At 51.1% G+C, this 22,155-nt stretch overlaps 1 protein-coding gene across 6 annotated transcripts in view; it reads right to left on the bottom strand.

The window, feature by feature from the left end:
• NIN (ninein) overlaps positions 1-22,155 on the bottom strand; it is a 112,607-nt gene that overhangs the window by 61,379 nt on the left and 29,073 nt on the right. For all 6 annotated transcript variants that reach the window (XR_011380728.1, XR_011380729.1, XM_002718237.5 and 3 more), the window contains exon 4: positions 14,283-14,452. Coding sequence is in view for 4 of the 6 variants with exons in the window: in XM_002718237.5 (XP_002718283.5) it covers positions 14,283-14,452 (170 nt within the window). In the remaining 2 variants the exon portion in view is untranslated. The remainder of the gene's footprint in view (positions 1-14,282; positions 14,453-22,155) is intronic.

Below are 22,155 nucleotides of genomic sequence, written 5' to 3'. Positions count from 1 at the left end.
TTACGACTGGGTCTTCTCCAAGGTCACAGAGGGTGGTTGGTGTATTATGCTAAACTACCCAACTCAGGGCATAGTCAGGACCGAAACGCGGCCCCTACTCTGTGGTGTGGCCGGCACTGGGCTGCTTCCAGCTGATGGCCACGGAGGGGGGCACCCATTCCGGCCGGGAGGGTCTAGCACCCTCAAATGCAACCCTTGGAGGAAAGGTGAGTGCCCCTTTAAAAACCGGGCTGCTGTCTCCACCATTCTGAGGGTGAAGCTGCCACTGGTAACACAGCCAGCTCCTCTCCCACGATTCCATGGCTCCCAGCCTGACTTGGAGCCCAGAGACAGCACCAGCCCAGGAAGTCTGGCACATTCAGCCATGTGAAAGTGAAAGCCCAGACTGACGATGCGAAGATGGATTTTTTTTTTTTAAAGTTTTATTTATTTGAAAGGCCTAGTTACAGAGAGGGAGAGAGAGAGAGATGGGTCTTCCATCCCCTGGTTCACTACCCAAAAATGGTTGCAATGGCCAGAGCTGGGCCGGTCCTAAGCCATGAGTCAGGAGCCTCTTCCTGGTCTCCCACGTGGGTGCAGGGGCCCAGGGTCTTGGGCCATCCTCTGCTGCTTTTCCAGGTACATCAGCAGGGAGCTGGATTGGGAGTGAAGTGGCCAGGACTCGCATTGGTGCCTGTATGGGATGCTGGTGTCACAGATGTGGCTTCACTCCTACGCCACAACACCAGCCCCAGAGAGAGATAATTCTTGCCAGAGAGAAGACACTAGAAGGCTCTAACAAAGCATGTAAGTTCCCTCCAGCTCCTTCTGATGACAACTGAATAGGAAGATACTTCAAAAGTTCACGCAAAAGCTGAGTTAAATTTAAAGCAAAGTCTGGGTGGGCTTGCGGCCTTTCGGTTAGAATGCCACCTGAGATGCCCACACCCTACATGACAGTGCTCGAGCCCGGGTCCCAGCTCCGCTGTGGAATCCAGCTTCCTGCTAACGTGCACTCTGGGAGGCGGCAGGTGATGGCTTGGGTGTACTGGGCCCCACCACCCATGTAGGAAACTTGGACTGGTTCCCAGCTCCTGGCCCCGTCTCAGCCATTGCAGGCACTGGGGAGTGAACCAGCTGATGGGATCTCTCTCTCCCTCTCTCTGCCTCCCAGATAAACATTCACTTGAAAGATGATTTTATTTTGGTACAAAAAATTTTTTTTGAAATCCCAGCAGTTTTCCCACAATGCACATTTTCCATGAACTTCAGAAGAGTCCATGCATGTGGTCTTGATGAAAACGGAACCGGAGCACAGCATGGGTTTTGCTTCTGATGACTCATCTCAGCCCCCGTTCCCGCACAAAGACGCATCTCCAGACGGGGAGTGTGAGGCACAGAGGGACAGGAAGACGGAAACACCTGCCAGCCAACAAAGCATCACTTCAGAAGCATCCCGCAGTCCTGACTGTGTGGTCCCCAGCACGAATTCTTCATCCCACAGAACCAAATGATCCAAATGCACACCCTACTCTGGCATTCGGAACTGTGAAAAGTCATTATTCAGCAAATAAATTGGAAACAGCCTGGAATGAAATCCATTAAATCCACCTACAACAAACAAATGCGGTTTTGTGGTCCAATAACTCTTGGTCAAGATCGAGACCCAGCACATCACAAGCAGGGGATGGTTTCCACCACCAGTACCCAATGGAAGAAATGGTAGGAGCCTGGGTTTCCACCCAACCCAAACCAAGAAGAGAACCCCAGCTGGGACACACAGGAGCAAAAATGCAGCTCACATATCTTCAAAAAATCCCTAAAGCTACATCTGTTGTCTTACTGTATGCAATTTATTTCATACATTTGGTAATTTACTAAATTCATTTTTAAAAAATATTTATTTATTGGGACCGGTACTGTGGCACAGAGGGTTAATGCCCTGGCCTGAAGCACCGGCATCCCATATGTGCGCCAGTTCAAGACCCGGCTGCTCCACTTCTGATCCAGCTCTCTGCAATGGGCTGGGAAAGCAGAACAAGATGACCCAAGTCCTTGGGCCCCTGCACCCATGTGGGAGACCTGGAGGAAGCTCCTGGCTCCTGGCTTCAGATCTGCACAGCTCCGGCCATTGCAGCCAACTGGGGAGTGAAACAATGGATGGAAGACCTCTCTCTCTCTCTCTCTGCCTCTCTTCCCACTATGTAACTCTAACTTTCAAATAAATAAATAAATCTTTAAAAAATTATTTACTTACTTGAAAAGCAGAGTTGCATAGAGAAAGGGAGAAGGGGCACGGGAGAGACAGAGAGAGAGATCGATCGATCGATCTTTCATCTTCTGGTTCATTCCCCAATTGGCTTCCATAGTCAGAACTGTGCCAGGCCAAAGCCAGCAGCTTGGAATTCCATCCAGGTCTCCCACGTGGCTGGAGGGGCCCAAGCCCTTGAGCCACCTGCTGCTGCTTTCCCAGGATTTGAACCAGCATTCATACAGGATGCCAGTCTCACAGGCAGCAGCTTCACCTGCTGTGCCGCAATGCCAACTACCCTCGACTCATTTGGAAAAGCCATGAGTTTGAGAACCAAGAAGCTCCAAAATACTGTTTCCAACACCCATGAGTCTCGGGTTCTGGGGCCTCTTCCTCATTCTTTCCAGGACAGTTCTCCCTAGCTGCCTTCTTTCTCTAACGCTCACCCCTCACTCACTCGGGATCCAGTGTTGACCTGTAGCACAGGTTTGGCAGCCAGACCTCCTGGGGCTGGATTCTGACGTGGCCAAGTTTCTTGATCTCTTTTGCCTCAGTTTCTCCAGCTATACAATGGGAGTAAGCAGTACATATTTCATAGCATCAGGGTTCAAGTGCTTAGAGTTGTGCTTGGCATATAGAAGGCCTGCACAACTGTGTCATTTTTCTTGGACAATTGTTTTTGTAACACATACTAAATTTATATTTGTACAATTTTTTCATCACCGTGTCTTTCAAACTCAAAGCATAAATGTGGGTAGGCCTGAGGAGCCATCCCTTGTTCACTTAAGTTTGTAAGAAAAAATGCCCAAGACTGCAGCAGAGATGCTAAGAACACTAATGATTTATATAAAAGGCAGTGCAATTGCCGGCGCCACGGCTCACTAGGCTAATCCTCCGCCTAGCGGCGCCGGCACACCGGGTTCTAGTCCCGGTCCGGGCGCCGGATTCTGTCCCGGTTGCCCCTCTTCCAGGCCAGCTCTCTGCTGTGGCCAGGGAGTGCAGTGGAGGATGGCCCAGGTGCTTGGGCCCTGCACCCCATGGGAGACCAGGAAAAGCACCTGGCTCCTGGCTCCTGCCATCGGATCAGCGCGGTGCGCCGGCCGCAGCGCGCCGGCCGCGGCGGCCATTGGAGGGTGAACCAATGGCAAAGGAAGACCTTTCTCTCTGTCTCTCTCTCTCACTGTCCACTCTGCCTGTCAAAAAAAAAAAAAAAAAAAAAAAAAAAAAAAAAAAAAGGCAGTGCAATTAAACATGGGACCAGGGTTGGCGCTGTGGTGCAGTAGGTTAAGTCTCCGCCTGCAGTGCTGGTATCCCATATAGGCATCAGTTTAAGCCTTGACTGCTCCACTTCTAATCCAACTCTGTTAATGGACTGGGAAAGCAGTGGCAGATGGTTCAAGTCCTTGGGCTGCTATACCCACGTTGGAGACCCCGAAGAAGCTCCTGGCTTTGGATCAGCCCAGCTCTGGCTATTGCAGCCATTTGAGGAGTGAACCAGCAGATGGAAGACCTTTCTCTCTTTCTCTCTAACTCTACTTCTCAAATAAATAAATAAATCTTTAAAAGAATATATGTATGGGGGACCAACGAAGTAAGGGTAAACTAACACCAAGTACTCTCAGTGCTCTTGTTAAATTAGCCAGAGATTTAACTCCTCTGGCCAGTGAGACTGACTTAAAATAGGGCTGTTTCCATGTTTTTGTGTAAAAAGATCCTATTATTTTTAGTAAAGGAAATGGCTTCATGAAACAAAAGCAAACAAAGTCTTTATGCTTGTTGACTCAGTAATTTCACTTGACATCTGAAGGCAAGAAAAACTAAGCAGGAAGAAATCATATGTATAAATATGCAAATCATAGCACTTTTTAAACAATGAAGTATTAGAAACAGCTCAAATATTGAACAACAGGGCATAAAGTATTATGATTCACCCTAATGTAGTCATTAAAAGTATAATTAAAAAACCACAGAGAAACATTGGAAAACATCTCAGGAAACATTAAGTGAGAGACCATAATGAAAATGCTGTCTTCACAATGATTACCACTGGCAAAAATATTTACTCAATCAGACAAAGGCTGGAAGGAAACAGAGATCATGAAACAGACATTTTGGCTGAGACACGTGGGAGACGAGCTTCCTGTCAGGAATGTAGCTTATGCAAGGGGAACAGGCACAGCCTACGCGGTTCCTTTTGCCCACCTGTCCTCCATTCTCAGAAAGTTAACGCTGGCCTGGGCGGGGGCACGCGGAGGGAGAGGAGTGAGACCCATTGTGCACCACATTCCTCAACAGAGGCCCAGGAGTGGGCTGGGTACAGCCTGGGTAGGTGAGTTCTTCCGATGCCAACGCCTGCTCAGCTGAGTGGCAACCCCTGGAGATGCTAACTTGGGTCCTGGCCTGGGGACGGAGACCACCCCCAAGAGGAGTTCTAGTACAGTCTGACCCTACAGCGCCAGGCACAGCATAGCTTTCTAAGGCTCAGCCAGTGCCTCGCACAAACTCTTAAAGCAGGTGGGGGTGGGAGGGTGGCAGAGCAGGGGAGCACCCAGGCGTGGTCTGAAGCTTGGAGGCCCAATGATAGCCCCGGCACTGCGCCCACGACCCTTCAGAGGAAACACAGGGCCAGCTAGGACCACCCTGCCAGGAACAGACGTGCATGCTAACAGCCGCATTCTCATTCCAAGCCCACCCCAGACATCAGCGGGGGTCTCCATCAAGGGTCCCTTCCTTTCAGCAGACTGGGGAGGGAAGCCCTTCCTCCACATTTGTTATTAAATTCCAATTTCGGGGTGCGGGTGAGAAGATTTAATTCATTCACAGCTCATTTATTTTCATTCTCACTGCCTGGAGCCAGTCAGTCCACTTAAAAAAGCAGGGGGAGGGGGCGGGAGGCGGGTTAGGAGGATGGCGGCTCAGATCCCGGGCTCACTGTGGAACAGGGCCGTTCACTCGCGGCCGAAGCTGGCCGGTGGCCTCTATACAGACCCGCCAGGTGCACTGCAAGGAATGGACTCCAGACAATCTTTGGAGAAAAAGGCAGGGAGGACTGGATGCGGTAGAGTTTTAATTTCTGCCCTGGAAATCTTACGTAGCTTCTCACTGGGGGAAAACAAGTCGGAATGCACTGTAGTCATTCTGTAGGGCTTGGGCTGCTCCCCACTCCGAGTTGGGACCCCTGAACCCCAAGGATGCAAAGGCGGGACGCAGCCTCCCATCTGTCTGCCTCGGCCCAGGGTGCCAACCGGAAGTCACTGACCGGAGGGAGCGACATAGCTGGCCCAAGGTTCTAATCACCGGGCACAAAGAAGCCATCTTCTTCTGCAGTAGATAAAACTCGGAGGCCAGGACCGAGCGGAGGGGTCTGTGTAGGCGAATTCCAGGTCCAGGCAGCGAAATTCCAGGACTGGGGCAGAAGGTGACTGCCACTTGCCTGTAACTTCCCCAGATCAGCTGTAGCCCACCTGCCCAGCGTCACTGACCAATCAAAGGAGGGTCACGAGCACCACTGACCAATCAGGAACTTGGACACAGCTGAACAGCCCCTCCCAGCCCCAGTGTCAATCTGTAAGAACCCTCACCCCTAACCCCTTGAGGAGCCCAGGGACAAAGCAAAAGCTGTCCAGCGCTTGCAACAAACACCTGCTTTCTTCCAGCATCCCGATGCCATTGGTCACTATTCTGCATGCCGGGCGAGCGGACCCAGGGTTAGGGTTCTACAGCAACCCCTCCAAGGAGTTTGGGGGTCATTTGGCAACAACTCTGGAGAGAGAATAAAATCACGGAGTGGATAAGCGTTTGGCCCAGAGGCTGCCTGGGTGAAATCTGGCTCTGCTACTTTCTGTGACTCCTCGGCACTGTTTTTTTTTTTTTTTTTTTTTTTTTAAATAAAGACATTTAATTATTCAACAGGAAGAGTTAGAGACGCAGAGGCAGAGATCTTCCATCCGCTAGCTCACTCCCTAATTGGCAGCAATGGCCAGATGGGCCGATCCGAAGCCAGGAGCTTCTTCCTGGTCTCCCATGCAGGTGCAGGGGCCCAAGGACTTGGGCCATCTTCCACTGCTTTCCCAGGCCACAGCAGAGAGCTGGATTGGAAGTGGAGCAGCCGGGACTCGAGCAGGCATCCATATGGGATGCGGGCACTGCAGGCACTATGCACAGCGCCGGCCCCACCCTCAGCACTTTCACCTGCCAGGTGGGGATGACCCTCCAAGCCACCTGACAGTACCAGAAGCACACACTGGGCACTCAGGAAAGCTCAGCGCTCACCTTCATCACTTCAGCCAGAACCAGGTCGGGGCTAGGGGTTTGGACTCCTGGACCTTCAGCTCCCTGACTTACTGGCTGTGTGACCTTGGGGAAGTGACTTAAGCTCTCTCTGCAAGACAACAGCTGCTCTGAGGATGTGTTTCGGATCTGGGACGCCCTCAGAACAGTGCCTGCGAGAACCGAAGGGCCAGGCATTTGCTAAATAAATAAATGTAAGAAATACTCTTCCTACCACGTGGATGCCCAAGGCCAGGCCCAGGGCAGGACGAAGAGCAGCACTGAGCCTGGTGATGTTTCAGATGAAACCCACAAAAGACTCTTGAAAATCGACAGCTCCGACGTGGGAGCTGGCTTGACTTAATCATGGCACCAGGTATTCACGGACCAGCACGTCACGCTGTATACCGCCAACAAGGGCTTCTTATTCACCAGCTATGCCTGAAAGCTGGGGAAATCGCCCCAGATGCAGCTCTCAGCTTGGGGATTGCGATGAAGCATTTGACTTGGATTCCACTTGGGAGCAGGGCTGGCCCTGAGGCCACGCCCCTGCAGACAGTGCCCCCTGGTGGCCACAGATGGCAGGGGCTGCCCTGTGTCTGCTGGTTACCATGCCAAGTGCTCTGGCCCTCAGCCCCGGTGACAGTAGTAGCAGGCGACAGGGTCAGAGGTTGCCTGGCCCCAAAGTGGCCGCTACAGAAGGAGTCTCGCCCCACACCCCCGCCGCCTCCCCCGCATACCTCCAGATGGACAAAGGGAGCGCACAGCTGCCCTGTGGCCCGGGCATCTCCGCGTCACGCAGGCCATTGTGCCGCCGCTTCCTGGACTGTGCTACAGCTGGACAAGGGTGTCCTGCACACATCGGCGGGGCAGGCGGCACCCATTCCAGGAATGCTTTCTCTGTAGAGACACCTGCTCAGCTGCACTGTGGAGCAGATGGCTGGAGACTCTCAGAGTCCCGGCTTCCAGCCCCAACCAGGCCAGCATCTGCAGCCTAAGGCCCCCAACCCCCGCACTGCCCCTGGGCCACAATAGCCTGGCCCCTGCCCCCACCAGCCATCTGCTGCGATGTGGACCTCTGTGCCCGCAGAGTGCACGGCTAATTAAAACGATTACGGGGGCACACACGGGGCTGTTCTCTCCCAGCACAGGTTGCTGGGCCAACCTCCGCAGCCTTGGAGCCCAAAGCAGATTCTTTTTTTCTTTTTAAAGGGGAAAGCCTCGGAAGCCCAGAGGAGTGCAGCAGCTCCCAACAAACTGAACCACAGTGTCCGATGTACCAGGACAGCACACGGAACTAAACGCAGCAAATGTCAGAGGACCCAGGGTGAGGACACTGCCTGTGAGCCTAACCCCAGGACTTGGTGAACTGCACTTGGAATCCTCCAGATCTACGAAGCCGGAGCTCTGAGCCAGGCACTAGAGGTGAAGCGTGCCTAGGTGGGCTGCCTGTGGTCTCTGCAGGGATGCGCTTGCCACACGGCCGCCCCTGAAGGTACAAGTGACGGGGCCAGCCTGACCGCTCACCTCCCAACCTCTCTGTTCTGAACTCAGGGACAAGCCAGTCAGCTGCAGGGCCAGCCAGGACTAGAATGCAAATCGGTGCCTTCGTCTTTAAAAGCAATTAAAAGCTACAAGTGCCTGCCGGGGATAACAGGAATTATTGCATGGTTTAAAATGCACAGGCATTTAGATGCGTCTGGCTTCCTTGCCAACAAGTTTCTGTGCCGCTAGCATGAAGCACTGTGAATTTAGCATCGCAGCCTTAACCCTCTTCTCATCCTGAGGTTGGGGACTGGTGTTGGTTCCCTGGATTTTAACATCCTTAAAGAAAAGAGTTAACAACAACCAACCTCTCCTGTCATCAGAGTGGAACTGCTATGTGGAAAATATTCCATGGCACAGCTGGAAAATGTTACTATCATCATGAATCACCTTGTTCATTTGTGGGCTGCTGTCTCTTTTAGTTTCTAGTTAGAAAATGCCTAATAGCAATTGTGGGTCTGGAAGGAGGGAGGGGCAGGGCAGAGTCCAAGACCCCTCCCTCCCGGGCCAGGGCAGGAAGATACAGCGGAGGGACACCCAATTCCGGGCAGCTGTGTTGGGACAGAGCCATCTGATTAGCTTTGAAGGGACTTCTTTCCATCACTTTCAAGTCAGCCACACGCTCGTCCCGAGTGAGCGTTTCATCTTTTGGAATAGCCAGATGATCTGATAAGACTCAAGAAATACAAAGGCAAAGACTGGAATGCCATTATTTAAAAAAAAAAAAAAATTATCATGGTGATGTGGAATCATTTGTGAAAAAGGCATTGCGAATAAAACCGCTTTGTCAAAGACTAGAGCAGAAAAGGTAACAGGAACGATGGGAAGGCAGGTGCACCCCGACTACCAAAGTCTCGGGGCAGGCCTGCCCCCATCTTCTAGATGCTTGCTCTGAATTCAGTGTTGACTCTATGTAACAGACAGGAATAATTCATCAACTTTAACTGCCAAGTTATGCATATATGATAATCAGCAGAAGTGGAAAAGAAGTCAGCTTCACACTTTCTGAACTTTGAGCACTGTGGGTAGTAAAATCAGTTCTTTTTTTCTTTCTTTATTTGCTTTTAGCTGTTAAACAACTTGCCCTGTTCCCACACCCACACAAAGGCTGGCCCTGCCCTTCCATCCTTGGGCCCAGGCAGCAATCAGCTTTAACTTTTCCCTCAGCTTCTCACTGAAACTGCAAGGTGCAAGCCACCGGTTTTGGCTTACGTGCCTATTGTCTACGGTTAGGGAGATCATTGTTCAAATCCCCTTGTTTTTGATAAGAATCTCACTAGACGGGCTTTATTCCCTGTGGAGGAAGCCAGTTAACAAGCTGTCTCCTGTTCCCAACCAGGCCAGAAAGCACAGCGCCTGCCCCAGTTGTATTCATTGCACAACCTTCCTCCCAGGTCTGCCTAAGAGAGAACAGAGTTGACAATCCGTTTGGTTTTGCTGTTCCCCCTCGCGCCCACCCTCAGAAGAAACGCAAGCATACAACTGAAGTGAACTCAGGAGCTACTGCATAGGAAAGGGGAAAAAAGTTTACTCTTCAAACTTAAAGCCGCATTTCTACTTCTACATGGACTCGGGCAAAAACAGCCGCAACCAAAAGCTTCCCATCAACCACACCTTAGGCTGGAATCAACACCGTGTCCTTTGTTAGTGTGGATGCATTTAGGAGACAACATCCAACTGGACTGGCTCCAGTGGGAATGATGGCATGAAAAAAACAGAAACATGGCCACTTGCTGACACGAGAGGTCGGACTGCCCCGGACTCCATCTGCCAGATACACACAGCAGGCTGGAAGGGACAGGCACATGGCCGCCCGGCGGTGGATGGAGCTGACCCCCGGGCACCAGTTCATGCTGCTCCAGCTTTTCCATGTGACATCCGGAAACACACATTTAGTGCTGACACAAATGAGCAAGGCTACAGGCGTCTTTCCCTCCTGAGTGGCTGCCTCGCCCTGCAGACCTGGCTTCCCAGGGGGACGCACCGAGTGGTTAGATTCGATAGGTTCTTTTGCAACAGGAAGAGGCTACATCGATAAAAGCCCTAGCGGTGAGGGGACAGGATGGAGGCTAGTCGGACACTAACGTGTACGAGGTGAAATGCAAGTCAAACATGATCAGAACCAACCAGATTGGTCCTCGTGGACGCCATCCAGGGGACACAGCCAAGGCGTTGCAATGGTTGCTACAGCTGCAGTGACAACTGTGTAGGCTCCCAGCCACGGCACTGCGTCCCGGAGGTGCGGGGCCAACAGTCACCAGATGCGCTCCAAGTCGCTCGTGACTAATGAAGCCTGCAGCTTCACACGGGACTTACATTAAATATAAATTTAGTGGCTTCAAAGCCGTCTCTGTGACAGCCAGGCTGTCACTCGCCTGCATGGCTGGGTGTTTTCCTGAGTGGGCGACAAAGGGTGGAGTTGTAGATTTACTGCCGAGAACGGTCACCATGCACAGCAACCTAGCTCTCCTTCTGCTATGGGAGAAGGCACTCCAAATAAGGGAGCAGAAAAAAATCTACAAACCCAGGAGCTCTCATCCCCTCCTACTGCGGAAGAAGCCCAGAGGGAAAGAGGAGGCGCTGTTGTTACCTTTGTGAGCAACCTGGGGGCAGCTCTGAGAGTGCTTCCAGTGCATGGCCCACCCCCCACAGGGCCTCAGGTCAAGTTAAATTAGGACTGGATTCAACCAAGAGCTAAAATCAGTCTCCTATTTGGTAGCAATAACCAATATTTGGTAGAAATAACCAAACTTCTTCCCCTTCATTTAACTTTTTTTTTTTTTTTTTTTTTTTTTTTTAGGATTTATTTATTTATTTGAAAGGCAGAGTTACAGAGAGAGATTGATTTTCCATCCGCTGGTTCACTCCCCAAATGGCCACAATGGCTGAAGCTGGGCCAGGCCGAAGCCAGGAGCTTCTTCCCTGTCTCCCATGTGGGTGCAGGCGCTAAAAGCACTTGGGCCTCCTCCACTGCTTTCCTGGGCACATTAGCCAGGAGCTAGATCAGAAGTGGAGCAGCTGGGATTTGCACCGTTGTCTATAAGGCATGCTGGCACTGCAGGTGGCGGCTTTACCGGTTATGTCACAGTGCCAGCCCCTCTGACAACAGATTTAGCTTCCGACAACAAATTCAATTCCTCTACTTCCTTTATTGCTTTAGGAAAAATCAGGTGTATCTCAAAGCAAGAGAAACTGTAAGCCAACAGTCTCACATTCCGGTAAGCAAGGATCCAGGAGTGGAAGGAAACCACAACCAAAACTGAGGAGGCTGCCTGGCCCAAGTACTCCCACACACTATTCAGCTTGGGAGCCAGCCAGTCCCACGCCCTCCTTCCACACTGCCTGGTGGCCCAGTGATTGGTCCCCAGTGGCTGAGGCTGGTACTGCCACCGGCCGGCAGAGAGGAATGCTACTGTGATGAGATGGTAGGCAGCAAGAGTGACGATGCATGGACAAAGCTGACCAGCACATCGTGCCCACCAGGGAGGGCAGCAAGGAACCCAGACACTTGCTGCGCGAAGCTGAGATTAGCTCTTTTAACCACGAAGAGCCATTAAAAACGGGATACGTGGAGCAGGCGTCTGGCCTAGTGTTTAAGAGGCTTGTGTACACATCAGAATAACTGGGTCCAATTCCTGACTCCAGCTCCTGACTCCAGCTTCTTGCTTAATGCAGACGCTGGGAGGCAGCAGTGATGGTTCAAGTAACTGGGCCCCCGCACCCTGGAGATGTGGATTGAATTCCCGACCCCAGGCTTCAGCCTCTGCCCAGCCCTGGCCATTGCAGGCATTTGAGGAATGGATCCACGGATGGAAGCCGGCTCTTCATTTCTCTAAGAAAAAAAAAATCACAGGGCTGGCACTGTAGCATAGCAGCTACAGTGCCGGCATCCCATACAGGCACCAGTTCAAGACCCAGCTGCTCCGCTTCTGATCCAGATCCCTGTTAATGTGCCTGGGAAAGCAGTGGAAAATGGCCCAAGTGTTTGGGCCCCTGCACCCATGTGGGAGACCTGGATTAAGCTCCTGGCTCCTGGCTTCGGCATGGCCCAGCTCCAGCCATTGCGGCCATTTGGGGAGTGAAGCAGTGGATGGACGATCTCTTTCTCTCCCTTTCCCCTTACATAATCCCTCCCCCTGAAACTCTGAATTTCAAATAAATAAATAAATAAAAATCACAAATGAAGCTGTTAATTTTTTTAGAGATATGTTGATTTACAAATTGACAGACAGGCTAAACTCAATTTCTGGAACATTTATTTTTAGGTAAATAAGCAGCTGGATGAGCTTTGGTTTGAGTCTACTTTCAGCAATAAAAGAGGCCAGGGATTATAAAAAGATGCTATCCGGTACCCCTGTAGCTCTCTGGCCTGGGGTGTGACAGACTGTCACAGGCAAGTCCCCACTGAGAACAGAGATCCAGAGGAACAGCCGTGTGTCGGCCTCCGTCAGCAGTGAACACGGCAGGGTCAGTACCCAGCAGCCTCTGCAGGATCTGAGAGAAGCTGGGCGCGTGGGGTGAAACGGCCCTGCGAGCTCTGTGCTTTCACCGAGACACAGCTGCGAGTCCTGGCCCACGCCCAGGCCCCAGCTCTTATCTTTACTCATACGTGAAACCAATCGATGGATAAGATGCAACAGGATCTAAGCAATACATGGCTAGCAACAAGGTCAGCTCTGCCTGAGAACTCTCTGGATACTGCTGTAAACTACCAGATGAAAAAATAAGCACTCACTGAATTTCTTAGCAAGATAACAACACCTTGAGTATTGAAAACAGTGAGGGCAAAATGAGATGTTAGACTTACAAGTGTCTCCCAGATAACAAAACTTACGTCCTTCAAGGCTTGGGACATTTTAGCCAGTTTTTTTTTTTTTTTTTTTTTTTTGTCAAGAAGTCACGTAAGGACGTAAGAACAGACTCAACGTAATACAAGACCCTGCTGACATCAACGCAGACATGAAGAGGCCTGTGCTTACAGAAGCAGACAAATGTGAAGACAGAAAACTGCTGTGCACGGACGTGTGTTCCCGGACAAAGGTTCTCCTCTAAACTGTCAAGGGGACCTGGCGCGGTGGGGGCAGAGGCCACTCAAGCGATGGTCCCTGGGACGGGAAGGAGCTGCTGGCCCAGGCTCACCCGCCCTGGGGCTGGGATGCTGCGGGCTGCATTTTCCTTCTCCTTCCTCGCAGCTTTTTCTGTCTTCAGCCTCACTTCTCACCCACGCTGCTCCTAGCCCATCCACTCCTGTGGCTGCTCTCTCTCCCCACCAAGTCCCTCACATTTCTACCACTATTCCTTCACCTCTGGTGTGAGGACAAACATTACTTGTTTTTTTGTTTCTTTTTAAAAACATGGTGCAAACTTCGGATCCGCAGATGGGTCACGTGTCCTTGTCAATTTCAGCACTTACTGCCCGTTTCATTTCTGCTCAATACCCAGGCTACCTCTACTTACCTTTGGCTTTGTGAGTGCTTTGGAAGGCTTAGGACACATGATGCCTAACTGCGGGGGACATCATGGGGAGCAGGCTTCCTGCAGACTTCAGTAGTGGAACTCCCGATGTTAGCAATGCGCAGGCCCCCCCCAACACAGCCCCCCCACTCAGCCGACAGTGTACAGACCGCTTTCAGAGAGCTGAGGTGCCTTGTCTCTTTGCTACTTGATATTCATATCTGAAATATCTGCAGGCCCCGTCTGGGCTGGGATTTGCAAGAAATATTTAGAGCTTGCTCAGCATGGTGTTTTCCATCACATTCTATAATTGGGATGCTGGGAAATGAGCCGTAAAGAAAGAATAAAGAAAAATGCTACTGCTTCCCCCTTAGTTGGGAGATTATGGCAAACGCGCAGAATGACAAGAAGGGAGCTCGAGGAGGTAGGTGGGTCTCCACACGCAGGATGGCAGGACGGGCTCAGTACCCCAGCACCGGGCAGACACCGGGAGCAACCGCTGAGCACCGGCAAAGCGCCCCTGCTCCTATCCTGAGGCAAGAACCAGTGTGAGAGCTGGCAGTCTCGGCACAAAAGAGAAGACGCAGGGGCTCAGGATGTCTCAACACACTGCTTTTAGCCCATGCACGTCGTGGACGCCATTTCACAGGGGAAGGGGAGGTCCAACAACAGAAAGAGGAGGCCAGTATGTCCAAAAGTAAGCAGTGCCACCAGCCAGGAGACGGCGAGGGGCCAAGGTCCCCGGCAGCCCAGGTGCAGGTGCACGTGCACATTAGCTACTTACCTCGCTGCTGTCCTCGGCGGGCAGGTGCGGAGGCGGGACTTCCTCATCCAGCGGCTCAATCACTGTCACCTCTGCAAACTCCTCCCCGGACTCCTGAAACTCGGGCAAGGACCTCCGTCCATAGCGCTTGCCACCTCGAACATACTTGGGCTGCGCTTCGAGGGGGCAGTCTGGACAAGGAGACAAGAGTTGAGGCCACATGACACGAGAGTCTCAGCCCCGAGCGTCTCGGCCCCGAGCTGACACACACAGCCGTCGCGCCCGGCCTCTTATACCAGCCTCAAAATAAACCCCCACCGCTTGCCACTTGCGGTGGCCGTGGGCGTGTACGAGCCATCAGGTCACACGCAGAGCACGGCTTCTAATTCGGGGTGATTTATGGCACCCTGAATGGATATCTGCATAGGGTGGGACACGTGCACCCACCGCAGCGAGCGATTTGACTTCAAAGCACATAACAGATCAGGAAAAGGTGAGGAGTTGTATTAGTTCTTCTGTTAATTAAGCTGGTGTTTCGAAAGCAGGTGGAAGGGGAGATAGAGAGAGTTGCTATATTCACAGACTGATTCCTCCCAGGAAACCTTGGAAAATGGTAAGAAAACCAACACCGGATCCGCAGTGGGAAGTTGGTACCCACACCAATTAGTCTGAAAAGCCCTCCCTCGACTCGGAAACTCCTTCATTAAGCTCACCACTCTGATCTACCCGACAAGCAGGGCACCCGACACCACAGACTCTTAGCAACGCTGACATGGAACTGGGCATCGGGACCTCGTTATAAAATTCAGAGTCGTGGAAGAACACAGCAAGTGTGAAACCGCATCGAGAAAAAATGGGATGTTTGCCTTCATGAGCTTCTGTGTTGTCCAAAATAAAAAGGAACATGCACTGAGGGAGAGCCATCTCAGGTTCAAGGTTCCCCATCACCTTCACCCCCAGCCTGCACCACAGCCATGGCCACCACCACTGAGGCCAGTACCATCACCTCTGCCACCCTATCACTTCTAAACCCTCCGATACAACAGACAGCTTTAAAGCAATAAAACAAATACTTCACTGTACTCAAATGTCATCTTAGACACTGATTTTTTTTTAGCGCCTTGCCCAGTAATAGCAGAATATAACATTCCACTAACATACAAAAGACCGGCACTACTTTGCTGTCTGTTGTGTTATCCACAGACACACATGGTCTCCCTGGGGAAGGCAGAATGTGCTCTGAGCATGATGGTCTCAGCAGGTGCATCTCAACTCAGACACGTAGATTCTGAGATCAGTTCTGTGCACGTAACATCAAATGACAGTGGCTGACTAGACAAGAACTAAAAGACAACCCTGCCTGAATCTCCCTGGAAACCACCATGCTGGGGCTTTCCTGGGAGGATGGGTGCTCCTGTGTGACCATCCTCCTCCCCCGATGCCCTTCCCCAGGCCCAGGCTCAGATTTCAAACCCTCACAAGTGTGGCCAGAAGCACTCTGAAAATGCTCAGCACAGCTCAGAATGAGGCATTTATGCAAGCGTTATCACTGCTTAGCGATATTTATATCCAGGACTTGAAAAAGTCACAGCCACATCATTTCAGGAGGTCAAGCGATTCTCCGACAGGAAGTGCTGAGGCATACAGCATCCACACTGAAAACCACACGCAGAGGGGAAGGTACCCTTCATCAGCAGAGAACATGTCAGCTTGCAAGTGCTCAGGGGTGGCCCGGACACCCGAGCTCCTGTTGGTAGCTGATACCCACAGATGCTGATCGGGTAAGAGGCAAGGCAGAGTCATCCTTAATGGATTACAGTTCTCACTTTTAGTGGCGCACCACAGATACACTGTTGAGTGACCAGGCGGGTTTGGAGAGGACCAAAAGGAAAACATACAACCTTGGGAGATGGAGCATGGGATTTTCCCAGTGGGAGAGCAAAGTCACTTTCTGTGCAGGGAAACGATCAAGGAGCCCTGGTGGCAGAACGGGCTTTTTCAGAGGGAAACAAGCATGAGAAAACAACTCTCCCAGAAAATCCACCGTGATCTCTGCCCAGACCCTCCTGGGCACGACAGCGCTCCCCAGCTATTCACTCCCTACCCCATGCAGTGGAGGGCGCAGCACAGCTGGGACAGCTCCTTTTGAAGCAATGGAAGGCAGCAGAGACTGTGAACACTTGGAGGACACTGCAGAGTCTGGTTTAGGAACTGACCTGCTGATGTTTGCATTGTCAGCAACTTCAAACACTTTAATGTATTGAATTACACTGTATTATCATAATAATTGATTTTAATCAAATGTTAATCCTACATGGAATGCACTTAGGAGAGGTCTTCAAAAGATTGATGGAAAATATGTATTATGAAAAAGCTGGGAATGAATTGCAAATATTTGTTGCATCAACATAGATTCATTTTGGTGAGAGGCAAGTGGGAGAGGGAGCTAGAGAATGAGCCAGTGAGTTCCCATCCACTGGTTCACTTCCCATTTGCTCGCAATGGCCCTGGCTGCTACCAAAGCCAGAAGCAGGGACTCAATCCAGGTCCCCCACATGGGGGGGATCCCCAGGCCATCACCACTGCCTTCCAGGCTCTGCATTAGTAGGCTACTGGAGTTGGAACGAGAACCCAAGGTCCCCAGGATGGGATTCGGACATCCTAATCGGCATCTTAACTGCTGGGCTGAACGCCTTTTTTTTTTTTTTTTTTTTAAGATTTATTTATTTATTTGAAAGTCAGAGTTACACAGAGAGAGAAGCAGAGGCACAGGGGGGTGGGTCTCCCATTGCTGGTTCACTCCCCAATTGGCCACAACGGCCAGAGCTGCGCCAGTCTGAAGCCAGGATCTTCCTCCAGGTCTCCTGCATGGGTGCAGGGGTCCAAGAACTTGGGCCATCTTCCAGTGCTTTCCTGGGTCATAGCAGAGAGATAGATTGGAAGTGGAGCATCCAGGACTCAAACTAGTGCCCCTATGGGATGCCAACACTGCAGGCGGCAGCTTTACCCGCTATGCCACAGCACTGGCTCCATAAACTTATTTCTTAATTCAATTTATCCAAGAATGTTTTGAAGTGCCCTCATATGTGACAAAGTCAATTTCTAGAGAACCCTATTAAGCCACATAATCTTTCAGAATAAAGACATTAGCACGCACAGAGGAAAAATGGATTACCCAGGCTTCCTCATCCCCAAGTTCCCCCAGCCGTGCCTGTGACCCACAGAGGCGGCGGCTTGTCACAGCACTGAGAACACTCACCTCTTAGAATGACACCGGCACACACCCTCTCCTGTGCAGACCACAGCACAGACCACACAAGATGAGTGCGGCAAAGGCAGGGAGGTGCAGTGGTTAGTCACGGAGCAGTCACCGCTGCGGGAGGTTGCAAAGTGTGAGCAGGCTCCAGGGCTTTAGAAGCCCCCAGCAGCAGTCAATCCCCCAAGCAGGAGGGCACTGCTCAACTCAAAGGAGGGCTCATTCGGTGCCTGCTACACCCAGAACTGCAGCTCTGGGCAAAGTCTGCTGCTTCATGAAAGCATCCAACAGATGGGACTCACATGTTTCCAGGGTTTCATTTTGTTTGGTTTCTTAAGAATGGAGAGGTGACAGGTATTTGGTGCAGTGGTTACGAGGCTGTCTGGGATGACTCCGCATCCCATATCAAAGCACCAGGGTTCAGTTCTTGGCTCTGCCTCCTGACGCCAGCTTCCTGCCAATGCAAACTTTGGGAGGTAGTGGTGGCAACGGCTCACACATTAGGGTCAATGCCACCCAAATGGCAGATCAGGGTTGTGTTCCTAGAGACCGGCTTCAGCCCAGCCCAGGGCCAGCCAGTGGGGGCATCTGGGAAGTGAACCAGAGCATGGGCGCTCTCTCTACTTGTCTGTCTCTATATATCTCTGCTTCTCAAACTTTTTTTTATAAAAGAAAGGAAATTATTTGTGTCACATGTCTTTCTTTAGCCTAAATAAAACCAGCTGCTCCAGTCCTGGGCTCCATGCTGGTGAAACTAAGCACTCAGAATGGCAGTACTGGCAGCATGGCAGTTCCCTGGAAGGATACTCCCGAGTCCTCCTGGGTTGCCAAGCTTCTCAGCCATTGCCCCTTCTTCCCTATTTTCTATTTCTCCTGCTTGGCAGCACTGCATAAACATCAGCATGAGCTCTGAAGGGAAGTACAGGAGACCAGCCTGCCTTGAGCAGTCGCAGCCCCTCTCCAGAGAGCTGATTATGACGCACCAGGAGTAGGGTTGGCGGTGAGGCAGCCCTGGCTGACCTAGTTTACACGATCAGGGTTTTATTCCATGAACCCAACACCTGGTTATGAGCAGCAGACAAGACAGAAACTGATTGGGGCGTAGTGGGTAAAGACGCTGCCTGCAGTGCCAGCATCCTATATGGGCGCCAGTTCGAGTCCTGGCTGCTCCACTTCCGATCCTGCTCTCTGCTATGGCCCGGGAAAGCAGCAGAAGATGGCCCAAGTCCTTGGGCCCCTGCACCCTTGTGGGAGATCAGGAGGAAGCTCCTGGCTCCTGGCTTCGGATCTGCGCAGCTCTGGCCTTTGTGGCCAACTGGGGAGTGAACCAGTGAATGGAAGACCTCTTTCTCTCTCTATCTCTGCCTCTCTGTAAGTCTGCCTTTCAAATAAATAAATAAATCTTAAAAAGAAAAAAAGAGAGCTAGAGAGAAAGAAACTGTCCCCTTAGGATTGCTGAAGTCACATAGAAGTGACTGACAGGCTCCACGTAGCACGCAGAGGAACACATTCAGGACATCCCAGATCCCATTTCTTCCTGCCTTGGAAATTAAAGCTTTGATGCGCAGGCACCACATTCTATGTTTAAAGGGTTTATTTATTTGAAAGGCAGTGTGAGTGAGAGTGTGAAAGAGAGAGAAGGACAGGGGGAGGGAAGGAGGGAAAGAGAGAAGGAGAGAGAGAAGGAGAGAGAATCAATCTTCCATCCACTGGTTCACTCCCCAGATGGCTACAACAGCCTGGAGTGGTCCAGGTAGAAGCCAGGAATCCCCAACTCCATCCAGGTCTCCCACATGGATGGCAGGGACCCAAGCACTTGAGCCATCTTCTGCTGCTTTCCAAAGACACATTACCAGGAAGCTGGATTGGAAGCAGAGCAGCCAGGACTCCAACCAGTGCTCACATATGCGATGCCGGCATTGCCAGCAGTAGCTTAACCCACTGTGCCTCAACAGTGGCCTCAAGGACATTACATTCTTTACTCCACATCTCGTCTGTCCCAAGAAGAAAAACTACACAGCTGTGCTAATATTCACCTTGTAAACCAGGATGAACCACCGTGCATGGGCCTGACTTTGCTCCTGCACTTACAACAAAAAGAAAACTGAAATACGTCAGGGAGAATGACTACTCCGGGCAGACAGGCTGGGGACAGCCGGGGGGAGAGGCAGTACCCGCCCGCCCCGATTCCTCTCCCACTCCCCACCCGGCAGCAGTGTGGACGGTGGAACTGGAGCTTCCCCAGTGCTAGCCGAAGCAGCACAGCGCGTGCTTTCCCAAAAACCGCCCAGAGCCAGTGTGCGCTGCAGGTGGCCACTGACGCGCTAAGCTCTCCCAAACCCATGGCGTGGCTAGCCAAAGGCAGAGCAGTGAGGACCTGGCAAAGCTGAAATAGTCACCCAAGAGCCTCAACATCTTCATTCAATCAACTGCTTGCTTTGCAAAAATGCAAGCTGGGATGTGGAGCGAAGTGGCAACTACATTGTGCACACGGAAAGTTTAAGGTTTTCAAGGATGCCCTCCAGGTTCGTTCGATATCTCTCTCTCTCTCTCTCTCTCTCTCTCTCATCTATCTGAGAGGTAGAGTTATGGAGTGGGGAGGGGGCAGCAAGAAAGATCTTCCATCCGCTGGTTCACTCTTCAAATGGCCACAATGGCCAGAGCTGAGCCAATCAGAAGCCAGGAGCCAAAGCTTCTTCCTGGGTCTCCCACATGGGCGCAGGGACCCAGCAAGCACTCAGGCCATCTTCTGCTGCTTTCCCAGGCCATAGCAGAAGGTGGATCCAGAGAGGAGCAGCTGGGACAGGAACCAGAGTCCTTATGGGATGCTGGCATTGCAGGGGGAGTCTTAACCTACTAAGTCACAGCACTGGCCCCCATGGTCATGTTTTTCTAAGAGCATTTCACATGTTAGAATTATCCACCCAGCTAGACTTTAACACCCTCCAAGGAAGCAAGGATTCATGGGAAGAGCCTAGGCTTTGGAATCAAATGACCGTGGACCTGGATACTCGGTTCATTATCAAGGTTACAAGTACTTAACCTCACAGAGGCTTAATTTTCTTATATGGAGGGAAGAAAATCAACAGGAGCTCCGTGGCTCATGGTCACCACCCCATCTAGCAGCTCCTGTCCTGGGAGCTCCAACCACACTCTGGTCCTTCCACACAGACTCCTGTGGAACCAGCAGCAGTCCAAAGCCATCAGGCCGGGGCAAGGCATCCGATGCCGGGCACCTTGGGGAACAGTCAGGAGAGCCTCATGGTCTTCTCACCTCTCAGCAGTTTCCTCAATCTCATTTTTCACAGGTAGGACTGGTGGCAGGTGCATGACATCATCCAGTCTGTCATCTGAGAAACTGGAGCTGCCCTGATCTTATTCTCACACTTGTCCCAGTTGCCTCATTAGCTTCCTTTAAAGGGGCACACCTGTTCTAAGCGTCCCTCCTGAAAACCATCATCCCCATGCCCCCTGTTGGCAAACCTTCTTAACCACCCAGTGGAGATGAACTAAAGTGTAAGACACAACTCCCAAATAAACTGCTGCATTATCACAATTCTCACCAGCCCTATTTTTTATTAAATTTTAAACAGCATATTTCTTGCACATATATATATATATTTAAAGAATGCCTTTTTATCCTTTGGACAATTAGCCTAAGTGTTCTTCAGCACAGTTAAATAGCTCTGACTGATAGACTGCTTACACAGATACATTATAATCTGCCTACTGATACACTATCAATTTTTTTCACTTGTGTTACATGAGGGTACTTTCAAAAGTTCATGAACAAATGAAATGAAAAGATAAAACTATTTTGGTATGAAGATATTTTGTCCAGGGCCGGCGCTGTGGCTCATCGGTTAAAGCCCCAGACTGCAGTGCCGGCATCCCATATGGGCACCAGTTCGAGTCCTGGCTGCCCGACTCTGATCCTGGGGAAGTAGTAAAGATGGCCAAAGTCCTTGGGCCCCTGCACCCGATTGGGAGGCCTGGAAGAAATTCCTGGCCCCTGGCTGCTAATCAGCTCAGCTCTGGCCATTGCTGTCATCTGGGGAGTGAACCAGCAGATGGAAGACCTTTCTCTCTGTCTTTCAAATAAATAAAATAAATCTTAAAAAAAAAAAAAAAGAAAAAGAAATTTTGCCCACGCACAGGCTTTTCATAACATGCATCTTTCATGAACTTCTTGAAAACCCCTTACGTGCACGGATTTCCAAGTTTTGAGAGCATTTATTGTGAATATACATTCAGCCACTGTCGTAAGTGACTGCGCACATCTGTGCCTCTCCATGAGTTACACAGCATCAACTCATAGCATGGCACTGATCAGCCACGTGTAGTATCACAGTCCGCAGTGTCTGTCATCTTACGTAGTTCCAGAAAGGTTCTGTCATTTTTTATGACCACCGGTAGCTGTGGGTGTTTTCAACTTCCTGATAAACACACCTCTGTTGTTACTGGTGGCGGTGGGAGTGTTTTTGGTTTTTGTCTTCACCATTAGCATCTCATCAACACCGAGGGAACAGGCACTTAACCAAAGAGAGGACAGCAGCAGTCTCTTGGGCCACCTGTGACTCACAGCTCTGTAAGACAGGGCCCTTAGGCAGGGCTCAGGCTCTGGCCCCAAGTCTCCAC

Source organism: Oryctolagus cuniculus, chromosome 12 (assembly GCF_964237555.1).
Source record: "Oryctolagus cuniculus chromosome 12, mOryCun1.1, whole genome shotgun sequence".
Classification (NCBI taxonomy): domain Eukaryota; kingdom Metazoa; phylum Chordata; class Mammalia; order Lagomorpha; family Leporidae; genus Oryctolagus; species Oryctolagus cuniculus.
Note: the sequence above shows the minus strand (reverse complement) of the source record. Positions and strands in the feature narration are given on the sequence as shown.